The sequence below is a fragment of the Onychostruthus taczanowskii genome, unplaced genomic scaffold, assembly GCF_017590055.1.
Source record: "Onychostruthus taczanowskii isolate IOZ18803 unplaced genomic scaffold, ASM1759005v1 scaffold1, whole genome shotgun sequence".
NCBI lineage: Eukaryota > Metazoa > Chordata > Aves > Passeriformes > Passeridae > Onychostruthus > Onychostruthus taczanowskii.
Genome location: NW_024496525.1, coordinates 33,111,368 through 33,131,300, shown reverse-complemented (window position 1 = coordinate 33,131,300; position 19,933 = coordinate 33,111,368). Strand labels below are relative to the sequence as shown.

General features: G+C 38.8%; 1 protein-coding gene across 1 annotated transcript in view; it reads left to right on the top strand.

Annotated features, from left to right (window-relative positions):
* Positions 1-19,649, top strand: part of JAG2 (jagged canonical Notch ligand 2) — a 69,080-nt gene extending 49,431 nt beyond the window's left edge. Inside the window, exons 11-26 of the mRNA XM_041397344.1 lie at positions 205-251; positions 527-700; positions 3,063-3,213; positions 3,491-3,655; positions 4,227-4,340; positions 5,359-5,472; positions 5,849-5,962; positions 6,888-7,004; positions 7,655-7,682; positions 8,542-8,627; positions 10,822-10,935; positions 11,131-11,246; positions 12,439-12,684; positions 13,122-13,253; positions 14,269-14,425; positions 17,262-19,649. Of these exons, the coding sequence (XP_041253278.1) occupies positions 205-251; positions 527-700; positions 3,063-3,213; positions 3,491-3,655; positions 4,227-4,340; positions 5,359-5,472; positions 5,849-5,962; positions 6,888-7,004; positions 7,655-7,682; positions 8,542-8,627; positions 10,822-10,935; positions 11,131-11,246; positions 12,439-12,684; positions 13,122-13,253; positions 14,269-14,425; positions 17,262-17,734 (2,348 nt within the window). The 3' untranslated portion in view covers positions 17,735-19,649. The remainder of the gene's footprint in view (positions 1-204; positions 252-526; positions 701-3,062; positions 3,214-3,490; positions 3,656-4,226; positions 4,341-5,358; positions 5,473-5,848; positions 5,963-6,887; positions 7,005-7,654; positions 7,683-8,541; positions 8,628-10,821; positions 10,936-11,130; positions 11,247-12,438; positions 12,685-13,121; positions 13,254-14,268; positions 14,426-17,261) is intronic.
* The last annotated feature ends 284 nt before the right edge of the window (positions 19,650-19,933 follow it).

Here is a 19,933-nt window from a genome sequence, read left to right as displayed (position 1 = left end):
GTAGAAATATAGAATGTAATTTTCTATTTGTTCTTTTTGAAAAAATAGAAATATTTTAAGACATCAAGAATCCTTCCTTTCTGTTGAAACATCTAGAAAAAAGCCTTTTTGAAAATCATTTGTTCTCCGATTTTAGGCTAAACCTATACTTTTCAGCTTGGTCTTGAAGTCTAAATTCTAATGCTTTGCATATTTTATCCATAGATATAAATGACTGTCATGGACAGTGCCAGCATGGAGGGACTTGTAAGGTAACTCTTGTTCATTACATTCCATGTTGAAAATTAATCTTTGTCTGACTGGTTATGAGTTTTATAGGTTGCAATTACAGTTTGATTAAAGGAGTTCAAATGTTAAAAATATAACACTGTACTTGCAGACTCTTGCACCCATTTCACAAAATAAAATTCTGTGGTGCTACTGCTGTCCTCAAATCCAGAATACAGAAGTAACGTGAATTTTTGTGTGCGAGTTTTGTGAATAAAAAAATCCTTCTACTTTTGCTTCTTTTCCCTGCTCTGTGAAGGATGAAGTGAACGGTTACCACTGCTTGTGCCCTCGTGGTTTCACAGGAAAAAACTGTGAGATAGAAACCAACGAGTGTGAGAGCAATCCCTGCCAGAACGGGGGCCGCTGCAAAGACCTGGTGAATGGATTCACTTGCCTGTGTTCCCAGGGATTCTCGGGAGTCTTCTGCGAGGTGAGGGCAGTGCAGACATTACTGCAATGCTTGTCATGGACTGAATTCTTGAAAGAAATGTATCTCTGGGTTTAAATGGGAGTAACCCAAGGCTGGAGCGTCACTGCCTGTCGTAGCTGTTACCTGATACTCTGAATAAGCAAATTTGTTGTGCAGTGCTGTCATAGTAGCTGGAACACTTGAATTTGCAGCCTGATAAACTGCAAGTTGTTGCATGTAGGTGTTTGCCTTCCTAAGGGTTTTAAGGCTGCAAGTATTCCTTAAGCTTGAAATGTTTTCCTTTGCCATTTTCAGGACCTTTGTCCTTTTTTTACACTGGAGTGCTTTAGGTTCTCATCCTAATAACTCTGAGGTACATAATTGAATTACCCTTCAAGTAATCCTACTGCTATTGGTAGGAGTAGAATAATTATGTATCAATTATTTGTATTATATATAATGGTGATGATTAACATAATTACTAAAGGCAGGCAGATAGACCAGTATTGGCTCTCAGAACTTTGAGATCATTTTAGGAACATGGAGTTCTAGTACTTAAGGACTCAGATCTGAAATATTGAAGCCTTAGTGGTAATTCCTAAAGTATTTCATGGTAAAGAAGATACTCCTCTTTTCTAGGGAGGACATTAGGCTTTTCAGGGTAAAATTATTTTGCATTAAGTACTCACTTTCTGGCTTTTGCTGATAGTCAAATTCATCTGGATGTTATGCTTAGTATCAACTGGAGGCACTATGCTAGACTTTTGTTGGATTTGCTCCAGAATTTTTGTAGAGGATATTGAAATGATCACTGGTAAACACTGAAGTAATTTTATTCTATGTTATTTGCATCATTAAAGAAGTAGTGCCCTCATTTTATTCAAAATTTAAAAGGACTGAAGATACCAACCAGTTTAATCAAACTGGTGCAGCACCTAATAGCTCATGAGCTGTTTCTGCATAAGGATCATAACTTCAGTGCTCTATCCTGGGCTGATTCATACAATACTGTGTAATTAAAGTTTTAGCAAATGTGCTTGAATAATAGGGGGGAGTTGGCTGCTTGCCTTGTGTGCTGCAGGAAATATCTACCATTGATTCCAGATGCTAAAGTACCAGCTACTGAACTTGCATTGGGAAGGGGAAATTTACACTAATGGAAGGAAACAAATGGAGACATCTGATAGAGGAGATCTGAGGATCTTTGTCAGACCATAGATATTTTTTTTATAGCTTGCTTTGAATGTTCTGTGTGAGAGCACGAAATGGTTTGCTAAAAAATTTCTGTTGTGACTGGAATTGTATGTGATCCTCTGAATTAAATACTTAGCACCATTTGTGTTCCTTCTCCTTTGGCTAGTTTGGCATTTTTTTTCCTATTTAGCTACTGAACTGCTAAAAATGGGGAGCAAAACCTCTATTGGACTTAGCTTTCAACTTTACAGACATGAAATTATCTTTCTCCCAAGAGACATGTGAAGAAGGAAAAACTGACTGGAGGGGAGGAAAGCAATCCTTAAGAAAAATAATTTGGAGGAAAGATACTGTGATGTAAAAATATCCCTTTTGAGGCTGCTTTGTGGATTTTGAGACCAATTTAGGGCATCACGAATCAGTGCTCTTGTGTGTCAGTCTAAAGCAGAAAGCAGCAGAATTGTTTTGCCACAGCAATGTCTGTTAAACGTTGTATAATGAAGGTGAGGTTTAAATGTGGCTCTCTGGATCAGATGGTCAGAGTTCAAAGTGCATCTCATGTAACTTTGTAAATTGGTGCGGTGATGGTATTTTTTAAAATAAGGTCTTGAAAAGCTGGGTCTAGCTAGACCTACTTTGAGCAGGAGGTGGGGAGTAGCTGACCTCTAGAGGTCCCTTCCAAGCTGTGTGGTTTTATAATAAATTCTATGTGTTAATTGAGATGGGAAGAGAATTTGCTCTAAGGGATGGGATTTTGTTCGGGTTCTGTGTATTTTAAGTCTCTTGCAGACACAAAGCTGACAAGTGCACTGGTATTTAACTAGCCTTGTGGCACTTGGTATGTGGGTGTGAAGGACAGAAGTGACTTATAATGATGCAGAGAAGTTGCAGTAAAGTGTCTCCTAATGGCTTAAGTAATTATTCGCTGAGTTATTGCAAATGGGCTTATTCAGCCTCCTCCAAAGGAGTATTTTTTAAGCAGTGTCAGAAATGCTTTGTATTAGTATAGACTAAAGTAAGCTGAAGTGTTTCTGTCTGGCAGGGTGGAATGCAATATTTATGATTCATAAACCTTAAAACTGGAGGTTCCTTGTACATTAGCTTCATCTGTGTCTCTGGCAAAGCAGATAATGCTGCTTACTCCTGGGAAATGAAGCAGCTGCTGCTAACTGTGGTCTCTCTTTTACAGATGGATATTGATTTTTGTGAACCTAACCCTTGCCAGAATGGGGCTAAATGTTATGATCTGGGAGGAGATTATTACTGTGCCTGCCCTGATGACTATGATGGAAAAAATTGTTCTCATCTCAAGGACCACTGCAAGAACAATTCTTGTAAAGGTACCTGCTGTTGTCCATAAATCTGTCTTGATGGTGGTACATTAAAAAAGGCATTTTGGGGAATAACATAATGCAGAAATGTTTTTATTGTACTCACTTGGACTTCATAAAACAGTGAGGCAGTGAGAGGAAATGCTCCTCATTTATGAAGATCAAGATGGTAACTTACAGCTAACACAAAACTGTGATTAGTTTCAATTTTTGTAAAACTTCTTTTAAAACTAAAATCTGATTGGTGATACAGATCATTAATTTAAAGACCTCACTTCTTTTTCAGTAATAGACAGCTGTACAATAGAAGTCTTTACTAATGCCACCCAAGAAGGAATCCGTTTCATTTCATCCAATGTTTGTGGGCCTCATGGACGGTGTATTAGTCAGCCAGGAGGGAATTTCACTTGTGCCTGTGACAGAGGCTTTACTGGAACATACTGTCATGAAAGTAAGTAGAAGCTTGTAAAATATTATTCTTTTTGCTATAAATTTATTTTAATGTTAATGTTATAAAGCTTTACAACATAAAATAAGACATTTAGATTTCTGTAAAGTTGCATAAGGTGCTGTTTCAGATGTACTGCTTGAAATAGTTTTTTTTCTGGTAGCAGTCTTTGTAGTGGTTTACACTTCCTGTGTGATAGAAAACTGGTTTTAGTCCAGCTTCAGAATAAATGTGTCTGTAGCCACCACGTTTGTGCACAATCTTACAAGCCACAGATTTCTCCAACATGAGAATACAAAGAGGGGACTAGAACTTGTATTGCTGCTCTGGGTGTTTTTAAACTCCCGGATATTCTTGCCAGGTAAGCGTAATGCTCTGGTTGGACTTGACTAGCTACATGAGACAATACTGCCAGAAACCCTACCAGGCTTGAAAACAGATGTTTGAGCCTTTCTTTTGGATGTACAAATGCAGTAATAACTTCATGCTGCTTTTCCTAGAGACACAAGCGTAGCTCACTCCTCTGAGTTGGTGAAAACAGCCTTGAGCAATAATTGTTGACTTTTTGTTGCAGATATCAATGACTGTCTTGGGAAACCTTGCAAGAATGGTGGGACATGTATTGATGAAGTTGATTCATTTAGATGTTTCTGTTCCAGTGGCTGGGAAGGAGAGCTGTGTGACACAAGTGAGTACTGCTCAGTGTTGCAGGGCCAAATGACGCAGCCTTGTTGTAACAGAGATGGGGTAGTTTTAATAATGGGGTAGTTTCTCTGTCCCATAACTGAGTCTTGTTTGAAGAAATATTTTCAGAAATAACTTCGGGTAGCTGCTCTAAAAGCCTCAGCTCCTTTAATAGGAACAGAATCTGATTCTTTGGTATAGTTCAGCATTTATTTCAGGAGGAGAAAACTTTTTGTCCTGGGGATAGGCAAGAGTGTTGGCCAGGAAGTGAACTAGGCCAGCCAGTTCATGGTTAAGACACCTCAGAGGAAACTGCAGTTGTTTCTTTTTCTGCTCTGAATGAAGCCTGTTCTAAAACATGATGGCAAGGACTTGCTGAGACTTATTACAGGACATGCATCAATTAAGATGTGAAATACATTCTGAGCAGCTTTTGGCAGCTATTGCTGTCAGAAGAGCCTTTTGTGTGGTCTAGATGAAGTTTGTTCTGGAATAGTTACGTTCCCCCTATTAAAATGTTTGTCTCAAGTGAAAGGAGCTTCCTCTAAAATACATAATTGTGTAAGTATGTTTAGTGTGTGCACATGTGTATGTATGTGATTAAGCCACCTCTAATGGCTGTAAATCTGTGTTTTAAAACAGAACAGAACAAGGGAGCCTTAACTGTCTCTCTCATCTCCCAGGATGTCCTGTGCTGGGGCTCCTTTTCAGGACATTGTGGTTCCTACTAGAAAGCTCTTTCTAAAGTTCAGAATACAGTTCTTGGTAAAAACAAAGCTACTTTAGTGCTTTACTGGGAAGCCATACTGAATGCTCCTTCTAAGCTGTCAGAAAGTCATAATTCATGTTCTGTATTAAATCAGAGTATTTTCCTTGCTTGTATAAAGATAATCTCATAACAATTAGGACTGCTGTTTTCCTAGGTAGTACAAAATGTATTTTCTTTATAAAGAGGTTTTTTTTTCTGTTTTCTCATGGCCTTGGCTGGGCTAGATAATCTAATTTGAGTAACTTTTTTTTAGATTTCAATGACTGTTCTCCTAACCCATGTCACAACGGTGGCCGATGCATTGATTTGGTAAATGACTTCTATTGTGAGTGCAAGAATGACTGGAAAGGCAAAACTTGTCACTCACGTAAGTGTTCCTTGCTTTGATCTTTAGAGTACCCAAAGATTTATTTTCTTCTCGTGGGACTGGAGTTCCTGAAATTTAAAATAAAACAATCACAGTGAAAAAAAATAGGTGCACTTTCCTTACCCCTTCCAGTTTCCCAGTCACAAAATGAAACACTTAAAAGATGTATTCCTTCATGTGGTGAAGCAGTTTCGTGAGAGATGTCCTTAGATTCCATTCTTTGGGTTGTTTATTGTAATACAGCAAGTGGAACAATGTGTTTCTGATGCTGGTGCATTTAAATATGAAGTCTCTTTAATTTTGTGATTAAAAAGTACCTGTTTCTAACATTCAGCAAGAGCAATGGAAATTAAAACTGCTTTGTTCTGGTGTGTAGGTGAATACCAGTGTGATGCAAACACTTGCAGTAATGGTGGGACATGCTATGATGATGGAGACACATTCCGCTGCTCATGTCCTCCAGAGTGGATAGGAAGTACTTGCAACACTGGTAAGCTTTGAAAATTATCTACAGATGAAGCCAGAAGCAGCAGAGAAGTGTTTAAATAATCAACTGTTTAGTAAACAGACACACTGTGCTGGCTGACCAGTTCAAAGCTGTTCCAGTTGGGTGGTGACTGAAATTTAAGTAATTTCTTCCACTCAGCTGACATGATACTGATTTTTAGGATGGTGTTCTCCTCTGCCTTCTTATATTATCTTTTCCATAGCTTCTCTCCTGAGCAATTTTAGAAAACTTGGACTTTTCTGTTGGTCTTTAGAGACCCTGTGTAAATGTTTTCCTGGGAACTGCTTGGCTTGAAGAGTCCCAAGGTTTGTGATCCATGAGGTGTATGAGCAGGCATACCCAGGAAAAATTAAATTAAGAGGTTCTTCCTGGGGGATTTGCAAAGTTAATGCCTGCTGTAGGAAACTACTTGATTTTTTTTTTTCCCTTTGGAGACTGAATGTACTATCTGTGGTGCACCTTTCTGAAAATGAAACTTTCATTACAATCAGGAAGTCGAATGAAGATAGTTTAGTAGAGTTTTTCTACTTTTTAAATACAATTGCAGCTTTTAACCAAAATCTGAGCTTTAAATACTAGTATTTTTTTGTAAAGAACACCTCATGGCCTGGGTAACTCACTGCCAAAGTATTAATTTAGCAGTACTTGAAGAATGCTTACACAAATGGGGTAGAAAGGAGGTGATTCCTTTTTAATAAAATTTCATGGTTCAGTTGTGCAATTGAATTGGGACCATGGTGAAGGTGGGTGAGAGACTGTCATGTGATTGAGTATTTCTGGGGTTTTTAACCTTTTTGTAAGTTTTTAACTGTTGGCTTAAATACTGTTTAGGATTGTGACACTGACATACCAGATGATAGGTACTCTTTGTTTTCTGGGCTAATAGACACATTTTCTGTTTTCAAAGCTAAGAACAGCAGCTGTATTCTGAACCCCTGCATGAATGGTGGAACGTGTGTTGGCAGCGGAGATTCCTTCTCGTGCATCTGCAAAGAAGGATGGGAAGGACGCACATGCACACAGAGTAAGGCATTTCTCCTTTCTTCCCCTGCATCCCCCTGGGATATTGGGAGTGTCTGGCAGAGAGCTGTTAACTGAAACAAAGCGAGTTTATGGGGTTCATGTGCCAAAATATCTGAATCATTCAGAGTGGGAGGTAGGTAAAGAAGACGATGCTCGAGTAATGAATGAGGAGTTTGTCATGCTGCTTTTTGCAACCAGTCTCTGCCAAAATAAGACTCTTGGCCTTCTATAAAAATATCATTTTTGGAAATGTGTGCAGAACAGGAAAAAATACTCACAGAAATAATAATTTTAATAATGAAGAGTATCTGGAAAGGCAGGCAGTAGTGTATAAGCCATTTTCTCTGAGGATAGCAGTTAACTACTTTGGTATACCAAGACAATGAATTGTTTGGTGGAGTAAAGCCTGCAACTTTCATTTTTATTTTTTTCCCCCAAGGTGTAACATTGGGACTGGGAGGCAAACGCTAAATTTGAGTTCTGTTTTTACTCTGCCTGCTATTGAGAAAATGTTTTTTCCAAGTGTGGAAGAACATTCAGTTCTGTATATTTCTCTTTACTTATCAAATATAGTGGCTTCTGAACTACAGTGTTATATTTTAGAAAATAAATAGTGCCACTATTTACACTAGCCAATATTCTTTTTTTCAGACACCAATGACTGCAACCCTCATCCATGGTAAGTACACAAACTCCAGTCCTGTACCTATTGTGAAAATACAAGTGAGCACAGTAATATGGATTTACATTACAGATTGGAAATAATTTTACTCTAAAAATAATTGAAGTCAGCCTCTGTAAAATATCTTGAAACCAGTTTTTTTGCTGTGCCATATTCCTTGACAGCACCAAAGACCACAAAACAATCTTGAGTTGATTCATGTGTGAACAAATAAAAGCATTTTAGTGTACTCTCCATGGTGGAACTGACCAGTAAATTACAGTGATATGAAGTGAATCACATATGATAACATTTGAAGCATCTGTAATTGGATAGAGTAAAAAATGAGAAATCAAAACCTCTTAGTTTACAGTAAATAATTTTAAATAATATAAAAATGTCCTGTTGGACCAATTACTTTGTAGAAACACATCTGAAAACAAAACTGAATTACTGGGAGATAAAATGGGAATATTTTAAATACAGAGGCTGGTATTTATGGCTGTAGAGGGGGAAAAACTGATGTGGATTAAACAATCTACCTTATCTTTCTCAGTTGTCCACTCTGATGCCATCATCTGTGCTTCGTGTATTAAAAAAACAACCAGATTTGGAAAACCTTGAGCTTTCTTTGTATTCCCTTGAAAGTGCTGTTCTACCTCCTTGAATTCTGTGGATGTACTTCCTCGTGCATCTCTAGGATGTTGCTGTTTAGCTGCTGACTTGCTAAGCAATATCGTTTATCTAGCATTATGCTTTTGCTCCTGATAGAAATAAATTGTCCCCCTAAAGAGCAGCAGAAGCTTTAATTAACAGAGCTTTAATTGACCAATGAAGCAGTGTAGGTGGCTTGTTAACCACCCTTTTTTACGTACAGTTACAACGGGGGGATCTGTGTTGATGGAGTGAACTGGTTCCGATGCGAATGCGCCCCTGGCTTTGCTGGTCCTGACTGCAGAATCAGTAAGTACCTGCATGGGTAAAGACCTGGGTGATGTACCACTCTGCACAAATTGGAAAGAACACCTGGTGACCCTTTTTACATTAGCTCAACTGAATTCCAAATAATGAAGCAGAAGCCACCTGTTAGCCAGGTACTGATACCTTGTAAATAATAGCAGGTTATGGTCTGTTACTCATTTCATTAAATGGCACTGAAATGAGTTGGCTTAAATCATGCTTACAGAGTTGATTACTGGATTTTCCTGGATAATTCTGACGTTTCTGGGGTGCTGGCTTCATAGAAGCTTAAATTTAAAATATTTCTATGTTGATAAATATCTTGTTGGTAAAGATGACATATATCTCAATGTGTTCCTCTTAATGTAAGAAACCAGAATGCACTGAGACATTCCAAATGGAAACAAAAACATTGAGTATAGTGCTGGCACATGAATAACAGAAGTATGATAAAGGTCTTTCAAAGCTAGAAAACAAACCTGTTACACTGCAATTATTCTGAAGGGTAGAGGCCAAAAAGAAGGAGAAAAACAGACCCTAAAAGTATTTTGAAGTGTTGTGGAACAAGCTGGTTTGTTGTTTGGTTGGGTTTTTTGTGTTGTTTTGCTTTTGTTTTTTTAAAGGAATTTTACCATTTTGACTTGATGAAAAATACCTTATTTTTACTTTCTGCTTTGGAAGATCAGACCTTGAATCTTCCTTAGCCTCAAGGCTTCTGGGCTTGGTCCTTCCACTCCATCAGTATGGTGATGTGCTTTCAAGTTGAGACTTCATCCTCATTCTGGCATAGAGCAAACAAGCCAGCACTTCTGGTTGGAGGGCAGCTGCAGCACTTGTGGAAGCATCAGCTTAGTGGTGTCTCAGTACAGAACCAGGCATGGCAGAGCATTGTGTGGTCCAGATAACCAGAAAGGGATATTGAATTCTCCTTGCCTGCTCTTCTTCCCCTTAAGGCTAGGATGTCACAAATACAAATACTGTGCATTTATAATGGAGCTGCAGACATTTTTTTACTTGTTTAGACTGGTATAGATGGAAGGAGTAGCTCTGAAGAAAAATGTCTTTTATGGCTCAAACAGACACAGAGTCAAATCACCTTTTTCAGCATACAGAGGCTGGAGAATCTCAAACCTATATAGCGTGAAGACAGGAGGAAAGAGTAATTGGACCCTGTTGAAGTTTAGATCTTAGTGCAATTTTTAAGGAAGTTAAAATATAACCAAAAGCCCTTCCATATCTGTTGGATTGTTTTGCATTGCCTACAAGTGTAACAGTCTCACTACTAACATTTTTCATGTTCATTTGCAAAGTCCTGTACTTTAAAATGAGATGATACCATGTATTGGACCAGAACTGGTGTTTAAACAGTTTTCTCTGGGGTTGGAAAGAGCATTCATACTCAATGGAAGAAAACTTTGAAAAGATGCTTTGGAAGAGATGTTTCTGGTTGAAAATGAAGCAGTTGGTGCCTATGGCTCACAACTTGATGAGCTGGTTTCTGTTGCATAAATCAGTATTGGTCACTTCCCCAGGATAACAAATGACACATTGCTGTCCATCTGAATGGACCATGCTTCCCTGCCTTTTTCTATTGGTTTCTGTGGCTAAGCCTCTGAATCTTTGAAGGTTTTTTTAAAGAGGCTTTTGTGCTACGTATCTATTTATTAAATAAATCTATTCACAATTTCAAGGTTATTAATGTTCATGAAATATGTGTTACAAACTAAACTGTTATTCCTCTGCCTTTTGGTCACTTGTATTGCAGCAAGTCACTTCTTTAAGCATTGTTGAACAAGATCATTGTCCAACTTTTGCACTCTAACTTGATGAAAACACATGCTTTTGTGTGAAGCCTAGATGTCTGAGATTAGTGCCAGAACAGGATGTGGGGCTTGTTCTGTAGCTGAATGTGGACAGGGCATTAACACCTTCAGCTGTCCAACACCTCTGCTCTGTGAGATGAGTCAGCATATGACTGCTGTTTTGATTACCAGAACTTCAATTAGGGTGCAATTATGAGAAATCTGTTACCAGGGTATTGCTGAAATGGCAGAACTGTTTAATTACAAGATTAATTCTGTAGCCATGCTGTCCTTTGCTTTTAAAGAGAGGAGGTACTGTTAGATTACACCTCAGTAAATTATTAATTACAATTTCTTGTGTCCTTGTCACTGAATTTTACCTATTTTCTGTCCAGATATTGATGAATGCCAGTCTTCTCCCTGTGGGTATGGTGCCACCTGTATAGATGAAATAAATGGATACCGATGCACTTGTCCCCCAGGAAGAATTGGTCCTAGATGCCAAGAAGGTATTTTGATATCTGCTATCAACCTTTACCCAAAACACAATTGGGCACCATGTAGCCAGTATAAAGTTTATATATGGTAATCTGATATGTAAGGAACATGAGTTAATATTTTTCATTTAAATTTCTATAGTATTTATTATATAACTTGAAGAGGTGAAGTGTCTGAATGAGCTTTTTTGGGCTTTTTTTCTTTAGTGATTGGAATTGGAAAGCCTTGCTGGCTTAAAGGAATGACTTTTCCCCATGGCAGCAGGTGGGAACAGGAGTGCAACAGCTGCCACTGTTTGGATGGACGTATTGACTGCACCAAGGTAGGCATTTTGGCCTGTTTTTTTAAATTCCTGTGGCTGAAACAAACTCATTGTTCTTCATGCACCAGTTAGTCTTTGTCTCCTATAAATTTCCTTTGGGTTTTTTTTTTAAGTGGCTTCATGTAAAAATAGTTATGATTTTCTTTAATACCATAAGTTACTGTCCTGCTGTCAACCTGCTAGAACAGGCTCTCTAGACCACTTGTTGCAGAAAAGAAAATATGAGGTGGAATAAAGGATAAATAAATCACACTGCTGAAGCTATGTAAACATGGTTTTAGAACTCCTAATTCTGTGAAATGTGAGTTCCAAGGTGGAGGGCATGTAGGAAGAAATTTTTCACTGGGTATCAACTGCCTTTTTGTATTGTTCTTCAGTAGCTTTATGAATTGACAGCTTTCAACCTTTGTGTATTTCTTGTGGACTAGATCCTGGCAGTTTTGTGACTGAGGAAAAGAAACCTAAATGCAGACTGAACATGTGCCTTAAATTCAACTCATCCACATGTGGTATTAGGTTTCTTCCATTGTAATGGAACCCTTGCACTTTCTTGCTGACAGTTGTGCTTTAAGAAATCCTTAAGTTCCTAATAGCTGTACAGTACTATGTAGGATCTTAAAGCCTTAATAGAATTGTAGAATATCTTGAGTTGAAGGGATCCCCAAGGATTATCCAAGTGCAGTTCCTGGAATGGATCTGTGCTTGGAAACTGCTGCTCCCCAGTAATTTGTGGGTACCAGCAAACTGTTACCTTTTGGGAGCATGGTTGGAGTGGTTGTGCTTATCACCAATGTGCATCAGCTCTTAACATATTCAGCATTCTCTGGCAGGGGTCTCAGTTATGAATATTGAAGAAATTATTCTTTGTGGAGATATTGCTCTTTCTATATTGTAGAAGCCTGGAGGACTAGATTAAAATAAATGCCTAAATTTCTGTATAACTGAGTTAAGTGGGACAAATGTATAAACTTTAAGGAGATATGCCCAGTCAGTGATTATCAGATTATCTTTGCACAGATTTTTACTCTTGTGTCTGTACTAAATGTCCTCATTTTGTGGAAGAGCAGATCCATCTGCTTATGGAACTACAGCAGTATCAAAAGACAGCTATTTTTCTGTGTGAATTGTTTATTTGGATTTGATGCATGAGAGCAACTACCTGTAACAGTGCTTCATTCTTTTTATTTCCTAGGTGTGGTGTGGAAAAAAGCCTTGTCTGTTACACAAATACTGGGATAATTCCAATAACCAGTGTCCCATGGGTCAAGAATGCCAGGAGAAGTATATGAAATGCTTTCAGCCACCATGCACAGACTGGGGAGAATGCAGTGCCTCTGAACCTCTGCCTATCAATATCAAGTGTCTGCCTAATTCTGGGTACTTGGACAATGACTGTGCTAGAATTACTTTAATTTTTAATGGAGACAAAGTCCCCCAGGTGAGAATGGAATTTTAAATGAAGTGTGGCAATATATGTAGAGATCTATTCTATGTCACAGCCTGCAAGATTAAGGTTTCTAATATGACTCCTTGCTATTGTAAGCTTGAAAATTTTATTACTAGACTCCTGTTGCTTTTAATTGAGCATTGTCTAAAGAGTAAGGCAAAATTTGGGTTTGTCCTGAATATCCTATCTTCTTGAGTCTTGAAGAACTATTTACATTTCAAGCTCAGACTGTACTAACATAATTGTGCAAGCTCAGTTTTTTGCCCTTCATTCCAAAACCCTGTTCTTCACTTTTCTGCCCTTTCTTGCTCCCCTCTTTTCTGCCTAAGTTGCAGTTCTTAGCAACTGCAAGGACTCTGAAGATCCTTCTTTTTACATGCCGTTTCTTACTTGAACTAAAATTACACAATCTCCCTTGCTTCTAACAGGGCACTACAACAGAAAATATCTGTTCTGAAATCCGGTATTTACCAGCTACTAGGACTGTTTCTAGGGACAGAACTCTGATAATATTGTGTGATCCATCTTACTCCACAGAGAACGCAGTGGAAGTTGCTATTGTAAGTATGAGATGTGTGTGTATGTATATACAAATATGTTTTATTAGTTTTTGCTGGGGAAGAAGTTGTTCAAGCTTGTTTTACTTGAATGCAGGTGGACCAGTCTGTGGCCTAGTCTTGTCTGCAAAGCAATTTTGTGATCTCACAATTTCCTACACTGCTTACTGCCAGAGAGCTGAAACTGCAGGTTTTGTTAATGACAGGTGGCTACTACAAGCTCATGATAAATTACTCTAAAGACTGCTTCAGCCCAAATTGGTGGACAGGTGTCTACTTGTTCTGTCAGAAATCTTGGGCTCTTGACCTTCTCAGTAAGGAGATACGGTTACAGTTGGCTGGCTTGTTCTTGAGAAGAGATTTCTGCTGTGCATTTAGTGTATGGCTGCTTCAGGGATGTTCCTTAAACATAAGGTACTAAGTGAGAAGTGGAAGAAGGTGCAAGTCAGGTAGATGCAAGTGACTGTTGCCCTAATGAACTAAGACTTATTTTGGATGCATTTACAGCTCAATCACTCCATGCCTGTGTATGGCTTAGTTTTCAGGAAAGAGTTAATCTTCATGGTAAATGAAGTCAGGCAGAAGCTGGACTGTCTGTCTCTGCTAGTACTGTAAAGAGCATGCTGAGCCATGATGCAGGGACCAAAGTGTATGGTATAAATAGAGCAGACTGTTATTAGTCCAAGCTTCTATCTAGATAATCCACGTGTCTTGAACTGCTCCAGACTATGACTAAGTTTAGCTCATCAGTTTAAGTAACATGGAAGTCACTGCCTATCCTTTGAGGTATGTTAAATTAACAAGTAGGTGTGCTACCCACCAAGTCTGACACTGCATCTGCAGTTTGGGTAGAGCCAGCCATGCTGTTGCTGTGGTAAGCTTTTAGAGAGCTGTTTGTAGCTACTGTCAGGCAAATTGAACTGAGTGAACTCAGTTAAGATGTTTCTGGATTTAAAAGTGCATTTCCACGTTTAGGTGACTGCAATAACTTTTTGCTTTCCCCCTTCACTCCCTTTAGTCCTTTGTCCCACACCGAGATGAACAAGATAACAGCCTCATTCAGAATGCTGCTAATACAATAGTAAATGCCATCACCAAGCGACAGAACAGCACGGTCATGTTGGCAGTAACTGAAGTCAAAGTCGAGACCATCGTTGTGGGGAACTCATCATCAGGTAAGGTTCCAGTGCATACCTTCTCTGTGGTGTTTTTTGTTCCCCTGCTGTCAGACTTCTCTTATCTTTCTTCACACATTGGTGAAAATGATCCACCAGGTTGTGTCTTTAGTTGCCATTACTAACTGAAGAGAAAGCAGCTTTGAGGTCAAGTTTCTGTGCTTGTGTGCTAGTTTAAACTTAACCTTATCCCTAATGCGATATGCCCCGATACTCTTGCCATGGTTTTGGTTCTGACTTCCAGCCCAAGCACACCTTTCATAAGACCAGGAGTTGTTGTGTGCAGTTCCAATCCTGTCCAGTTCTCCTACATTAGCCTTAAACCAGCCTCAGCCCTTGATGACGCTGTGAGGAAATGAAAATATGGGGAGAGGGAAGGTGTGGTGTGATACCAATCTCTTCTGAAGTGCTCGTGGGCTATTTATTTACCTTAACAAGAGTTAAAGATGTCTAGTTTCTTCCAAGCCTTGGCCATGATGTAAAACTTCGCTCTCTTTTTCAACATGTGTTTCTCACTAGTGCACAGCTGGCTTGAAATGTAGCATTCATTCCTCTTTAAGAGGATATGGTGTGATTGGAGACCTTTATCTCTGAATGCTGACTCTCCAAGAGCTGTGCCAAACTAAGTTATTGGAGGTTTTGCATGCCTGTGTTGCTGCCTGAGGCAGGCAGGAGATGGGCTTGTGGAAGACTGCTGGTAGGCTCAAGTTCAACTAAGCCCCAGAGTGAAAATCTTACAATGGTAGGAGGCTCTCCCAACTTTTTCCTAGATCTCCCCAACATAATCTTCTGGAAGATCTTCCATCCATAGTCTAAACAATTAGGAGATTGCCTGGTTCCACTTCCCTTGCATTTTCCTTCTAGGAAATGTCTTTCATCTGTTAAAGTCTTGGCAAATGCACTGTTTCCTCAGCTCTCCTGAAGGAGTGTGCTTGCCTTAAACAGCAGTTGTGTGGAAGATAAGGATTTGAGCTGGGATTTTGGCATGCCTCAGCCTCTGGCTTTTCTGATTGCAAATTAAATTCTAGGGCTAAAGGGCTGCAGATTACTTTGCCTCCCAGCTCTATAAAATTTAAAGATTCTCCCAAAATAGTGGATTAATTTGGGTTTACTTGCAAAATGGTTTCCAGACTTCTAATTTTAATATGGGTGCTCAGTATTGACCACTGGCCCTTAGTTCTTTAAGTGGAGTTATGAGGCCAACTGTAACCTGGTTTTGGATTTTATTTGTTTTATTGCTGTCCCTTAATTGGTTGAGGTGGGTGAAAACCTAGCAGAAAATGTAGTGTAAAGCCCTATGTGTTGAGTCTCATTTCTGTGGGATGCTCAAGTGTCTAGGTGGAGCTGATGATAATTTAGATGCTTCATTGACTACCTCAAGCTTTAAGAAAAAGTAGTCTGAATTTAGCATCTGTATGCCAAAAAATACCTCTTACTAAGTGAACTTGCATCCATGGTCATATGATGAAATAATAGATGTGATAGCAGTAAGAATGCAAGCTTTGTATTCTAATCTTGGAGAAGCTGTTATGAAGAGCTCCTTTTTCTTTGAAGTATTTCTCCCATTCAGGATTTAATGTTAGGTTGCTTATGAAAAATCAGGAGAGAACAGCAGTTACTCATATGAGTGCAATCCTTCCTGTAACTGTTAAAATACAATTTTGAGATCCCTTGAGGCCAGCCATGTTGGCAGTGTACTCACCTTCCTGTACCAAAAGGAAATGTTTGAGAATGTGTCACATTCCACATAAGAATGTGCTCAGAAGGCACCTGAACATCGGAGCGAAGGACTGTGGTGTTGAAACATTGGTTGTTTTTGTATAGTCATTTCCAGGTTATTCTGTAAGCAGATGTCATAAAACTGCTGAGGGAATTTATGTTTGGATCAGGCATTAGAGTGGTGAGTTGACAGCATTTGTCTGCAGACCTGTTGAACAGTCCTGTTGCTCTCTATAAAAACAAAACACCTCATCTATCGTTGCTCCTTACCGTGTGAGTTTTTGCTTATCAAGAGCTGAAAAAAGCTGTTATTCTCTCCTAGCTGTACAGTTCTTGAGGAAGGGGGGCAGAAGAAATCCAAATATACATAAAATTTTCAGAAATATTTTCCTAGAGAAATAATCTGTGCCTATGTGGCTGGGAGAACACTATAGAAGTTTGGATTGAGAGAGTGGAGAAAAGCAATTGCCTCAACCGTTGTTCATTGAGCAGTGAAGACTCTTCTCCCGTGGGCAGATATTCTGGCATTTCATCCTGAGGTAGAACAGGAACTTGCTGAAGAATGCATGACCAATTTGGTTATGTAGCCCTAACCTGGATGTTTTTGGAGATCACTGATACATAAATGTCTGTAGATACTGATGGTAAAGGACTGCTCTTTCTGATGATAAATGCAGGTGCAAGTGCCAGTACTTCTAGAGCAACTTAGGGGCACAGTACTCCATTGTCTGCCTCCTGCTAGGATAAGGTTTTTCTTCTAAGAAAAACCTTATTCTAACAGGATTACTCAGGTTTTGTCAGCCAACTTTGCATAGGTGCTACAGAAAGATGCTACTTAACAAAACCAGTTTGTTGGAGGGGACAGAAGATCTCAAATGGAGCTTTCGTCCCTCATCATTAATCATGTAAATCTAAACTAGTAAAGAGCACTTTCAGATGGACCTGGTGCATTCAGGCAGTTGTTATTGTGCTGTAAAAACATCTTCCTTCCTTTCTCCTAAAAATGGTTCAGGAGGATCACCTGTAGTCAAGTATGGATCCTTCTCTTGCAAATGTCCAGTGTTATATATCTTGTTCTGTTAACATGAGACTTTATTTCTTTCCATTTGCCCTCCAGATTATTTGGTTCCAATTCTTTGTGTGGTATTTAGCATTGTGTGGCTGACTTGTATGATCATCTGCGTGTGGTGGACTCGGAAGAGAAGAAAAGAGAGAGAGAGAAGCCGTCCTCCCAGAGAAGAGGGTGCCAATAACCAGTGGGCACCTTTAAATCCCATAAGAAATCCTATAGACAGATCTTACAGTAACAAAGACATTCGTTATGAATGCAAAAACTTCATATCTCCTCAAAAGAGAACTTGTGATGCGGTGGAGGAGTATGTAGAGTATGAGGAAGAGGAGGATGAAGAGGAGGAAAGAGATGAGGAAATGGACAAATTCCTCTCTCACAAACTCGCAAAGCCTTTGCCAACAAAGGTGTCTGACACATCAGAGAGCAGTCCAGTAAAGAAATCCCACCAAATAGGCAAAATGGACAACAGATCTGTAAAAAATGTGAATGCATCAAACTTTGAAGGCAGTAGAGACTAACCTGTATTTGGGATGTAGGCAGACTGCGCCTGCGCTTGCTGGGGAGGGGAAAAATTGACATCTCCACTTTGCATCAAGGACTAAAAATATCTGGAGTCAAATGTTCATAGTTTCTTTATTTTGCGTAAAAAAATAAATAAAAATAATAAATAAAATTTATTTTGTTTCTTTAGCCTTGTATAAATTATTCAATGACTGTCAGATGAAAAAAAAAATGAGTAATCTTTGATAGTTGCTATTTTTGTAAAGTTTACTTATAATACACTCGCTGTGTGGCAGAGGAGAGGTTGTATTTTCAATATGTGTAAAGTTTATTACAAAAGACTGTACACTGTTTACAGAATGTATTTCTTTTTATTACTTGCTCTAATTTAATGGTGGCTTTAAAACCTCCTGGTTGAGGAAATTGTGTGAACTGTAAACTGCGTTCTTGACTTTGAATCTCTATTAATGGCAGCTCACTGCACTTGTTACGTTAGTAGCTTCTGTAAGATTTTTTCCAAATTTGCCTTACACACTTTGTAATAGGAACAAAAAAAAAAATTATAGAGATCTTTCAACTGTGGTTTAAAAGTGGCCTTTTTATTTCTGTTGAATTACTTTAGAATTGCAGTATTGAAGCATGTGACAAGTGCCTTGAGATTAAACTTTTTCTATAGCAACTGTCAAAGACTGCCATATCAATATAGTAAAATTGTGAGAACTCTAGGTTCCCCAACTGACACAGTTTATTTTCTAATAGTGAAAGTGCTTTTTTTGTAAATATGTACATATTAAATGAATCACTCTGTATATTTGATTTAATAAGTTAAATATTTTGGTCTTTTTTTTTTTACATGTCATTCCTTTTAATTTATGTTGCAGGAAAGGAGGTTCTATGGCAGTTTATAAGACTTTTTTTGGTATTATGTCCAGATTAGAAAATGATGTTAATACAATCAATGTTAGAAATCTGTTGCTCATTTGTATTTACATAGGAACATAACCACTTACGTGTAAATAGATCCAGAAATGTTTGTTTATCCCCATGTTCAGCCCATCTCAAGAACACTAACGGGTGCATCTACTGTACAGTACCAACATAGAGAGGCATTGTTTTTTCTTTTGTGAATATGTTAATTACATGTGGTATTACTTTTTTTTGCGTTTAAATACAGGCCTAATGAAGGGAACAATATTTTCCTCAGTCTTGTTTCTGTTGTGCTTTATTCATCTTTCGCTCTAAAGGAAAAAGGCTGGCAAGCTCAGAGGAGAGGATGGGAGTACCTCAGTAGAAATGGTTAAATGTTGTGGAAGGCTAATGCTTTTTTTTTTTTTTTTAAGGCTTTTATTATTGCTGTTAACTGGGCAGACTATAAGTTTATTTTAATTACTGAAGAAGCATAACACTACATACACCTAGTTACCCTGCCACTGAGAGGAACGGATGTCTGAGAGTGTAAACTCTGGCCCACAAACAATGTAAACATGAATGTTTTGAAACCAGTTATTTTATACAGGAATGCAGGATTTGCTTTGCAGGATCATCTGTTTTAGTACATTTTTTTGACATGTTCTTAAAAAAACCTTTCAGAAAAGAAACTATTTATTAAAGCATTTTATAATGATGTTTGTTGTAACTTTTTTACTTGTGCTAAATATTCAAAACTTATTTTGATAACCTGGTTAGGAGTTAGTTTAGAAAAGGGTACTATCCTTCTCATGTTCCCCAGTATAATCCTGAGTATTTAAACCAAAAACACTTTTTTTCTGCTACTCTTGTAACTTTTTGTACTGTAATGCTGCTGTCTTCCATAATCTAATAAAATGATTCCCTCATTGTGTGTAAGATACTTCAGATTGTCGTTTGCTTTCTAAGCGCTTGGAGCTCAGATGTGACCAGGCTGAAGAGAGGAGGAGTGAAAGTCCAGGTTTAATTCCCGGCACTTCCCGTAACCCGAGTGTGCAGCACCGAGCGCCGATGCTTCCTGAGCCGCGGGCAGCCTGCGGAGGAGGTGCTGTCCCCTGGGCCTCGGGGACACCTCCAGCTCTCCCTGCAGAGCACAGGGGCTGTGTTTAGCTGCCAGCAGTTGGACTGGATCATCCCTGTGGGCACCATCCAGCTCGGGATGTTCTGTGTGTTCCACGTGCCTGTTCTGCAGTGGTTCTCCTCCTGGCTGCTCAGTGAAGCCTTCTCTGAGCAGTTTGGCTTCCTGGGGT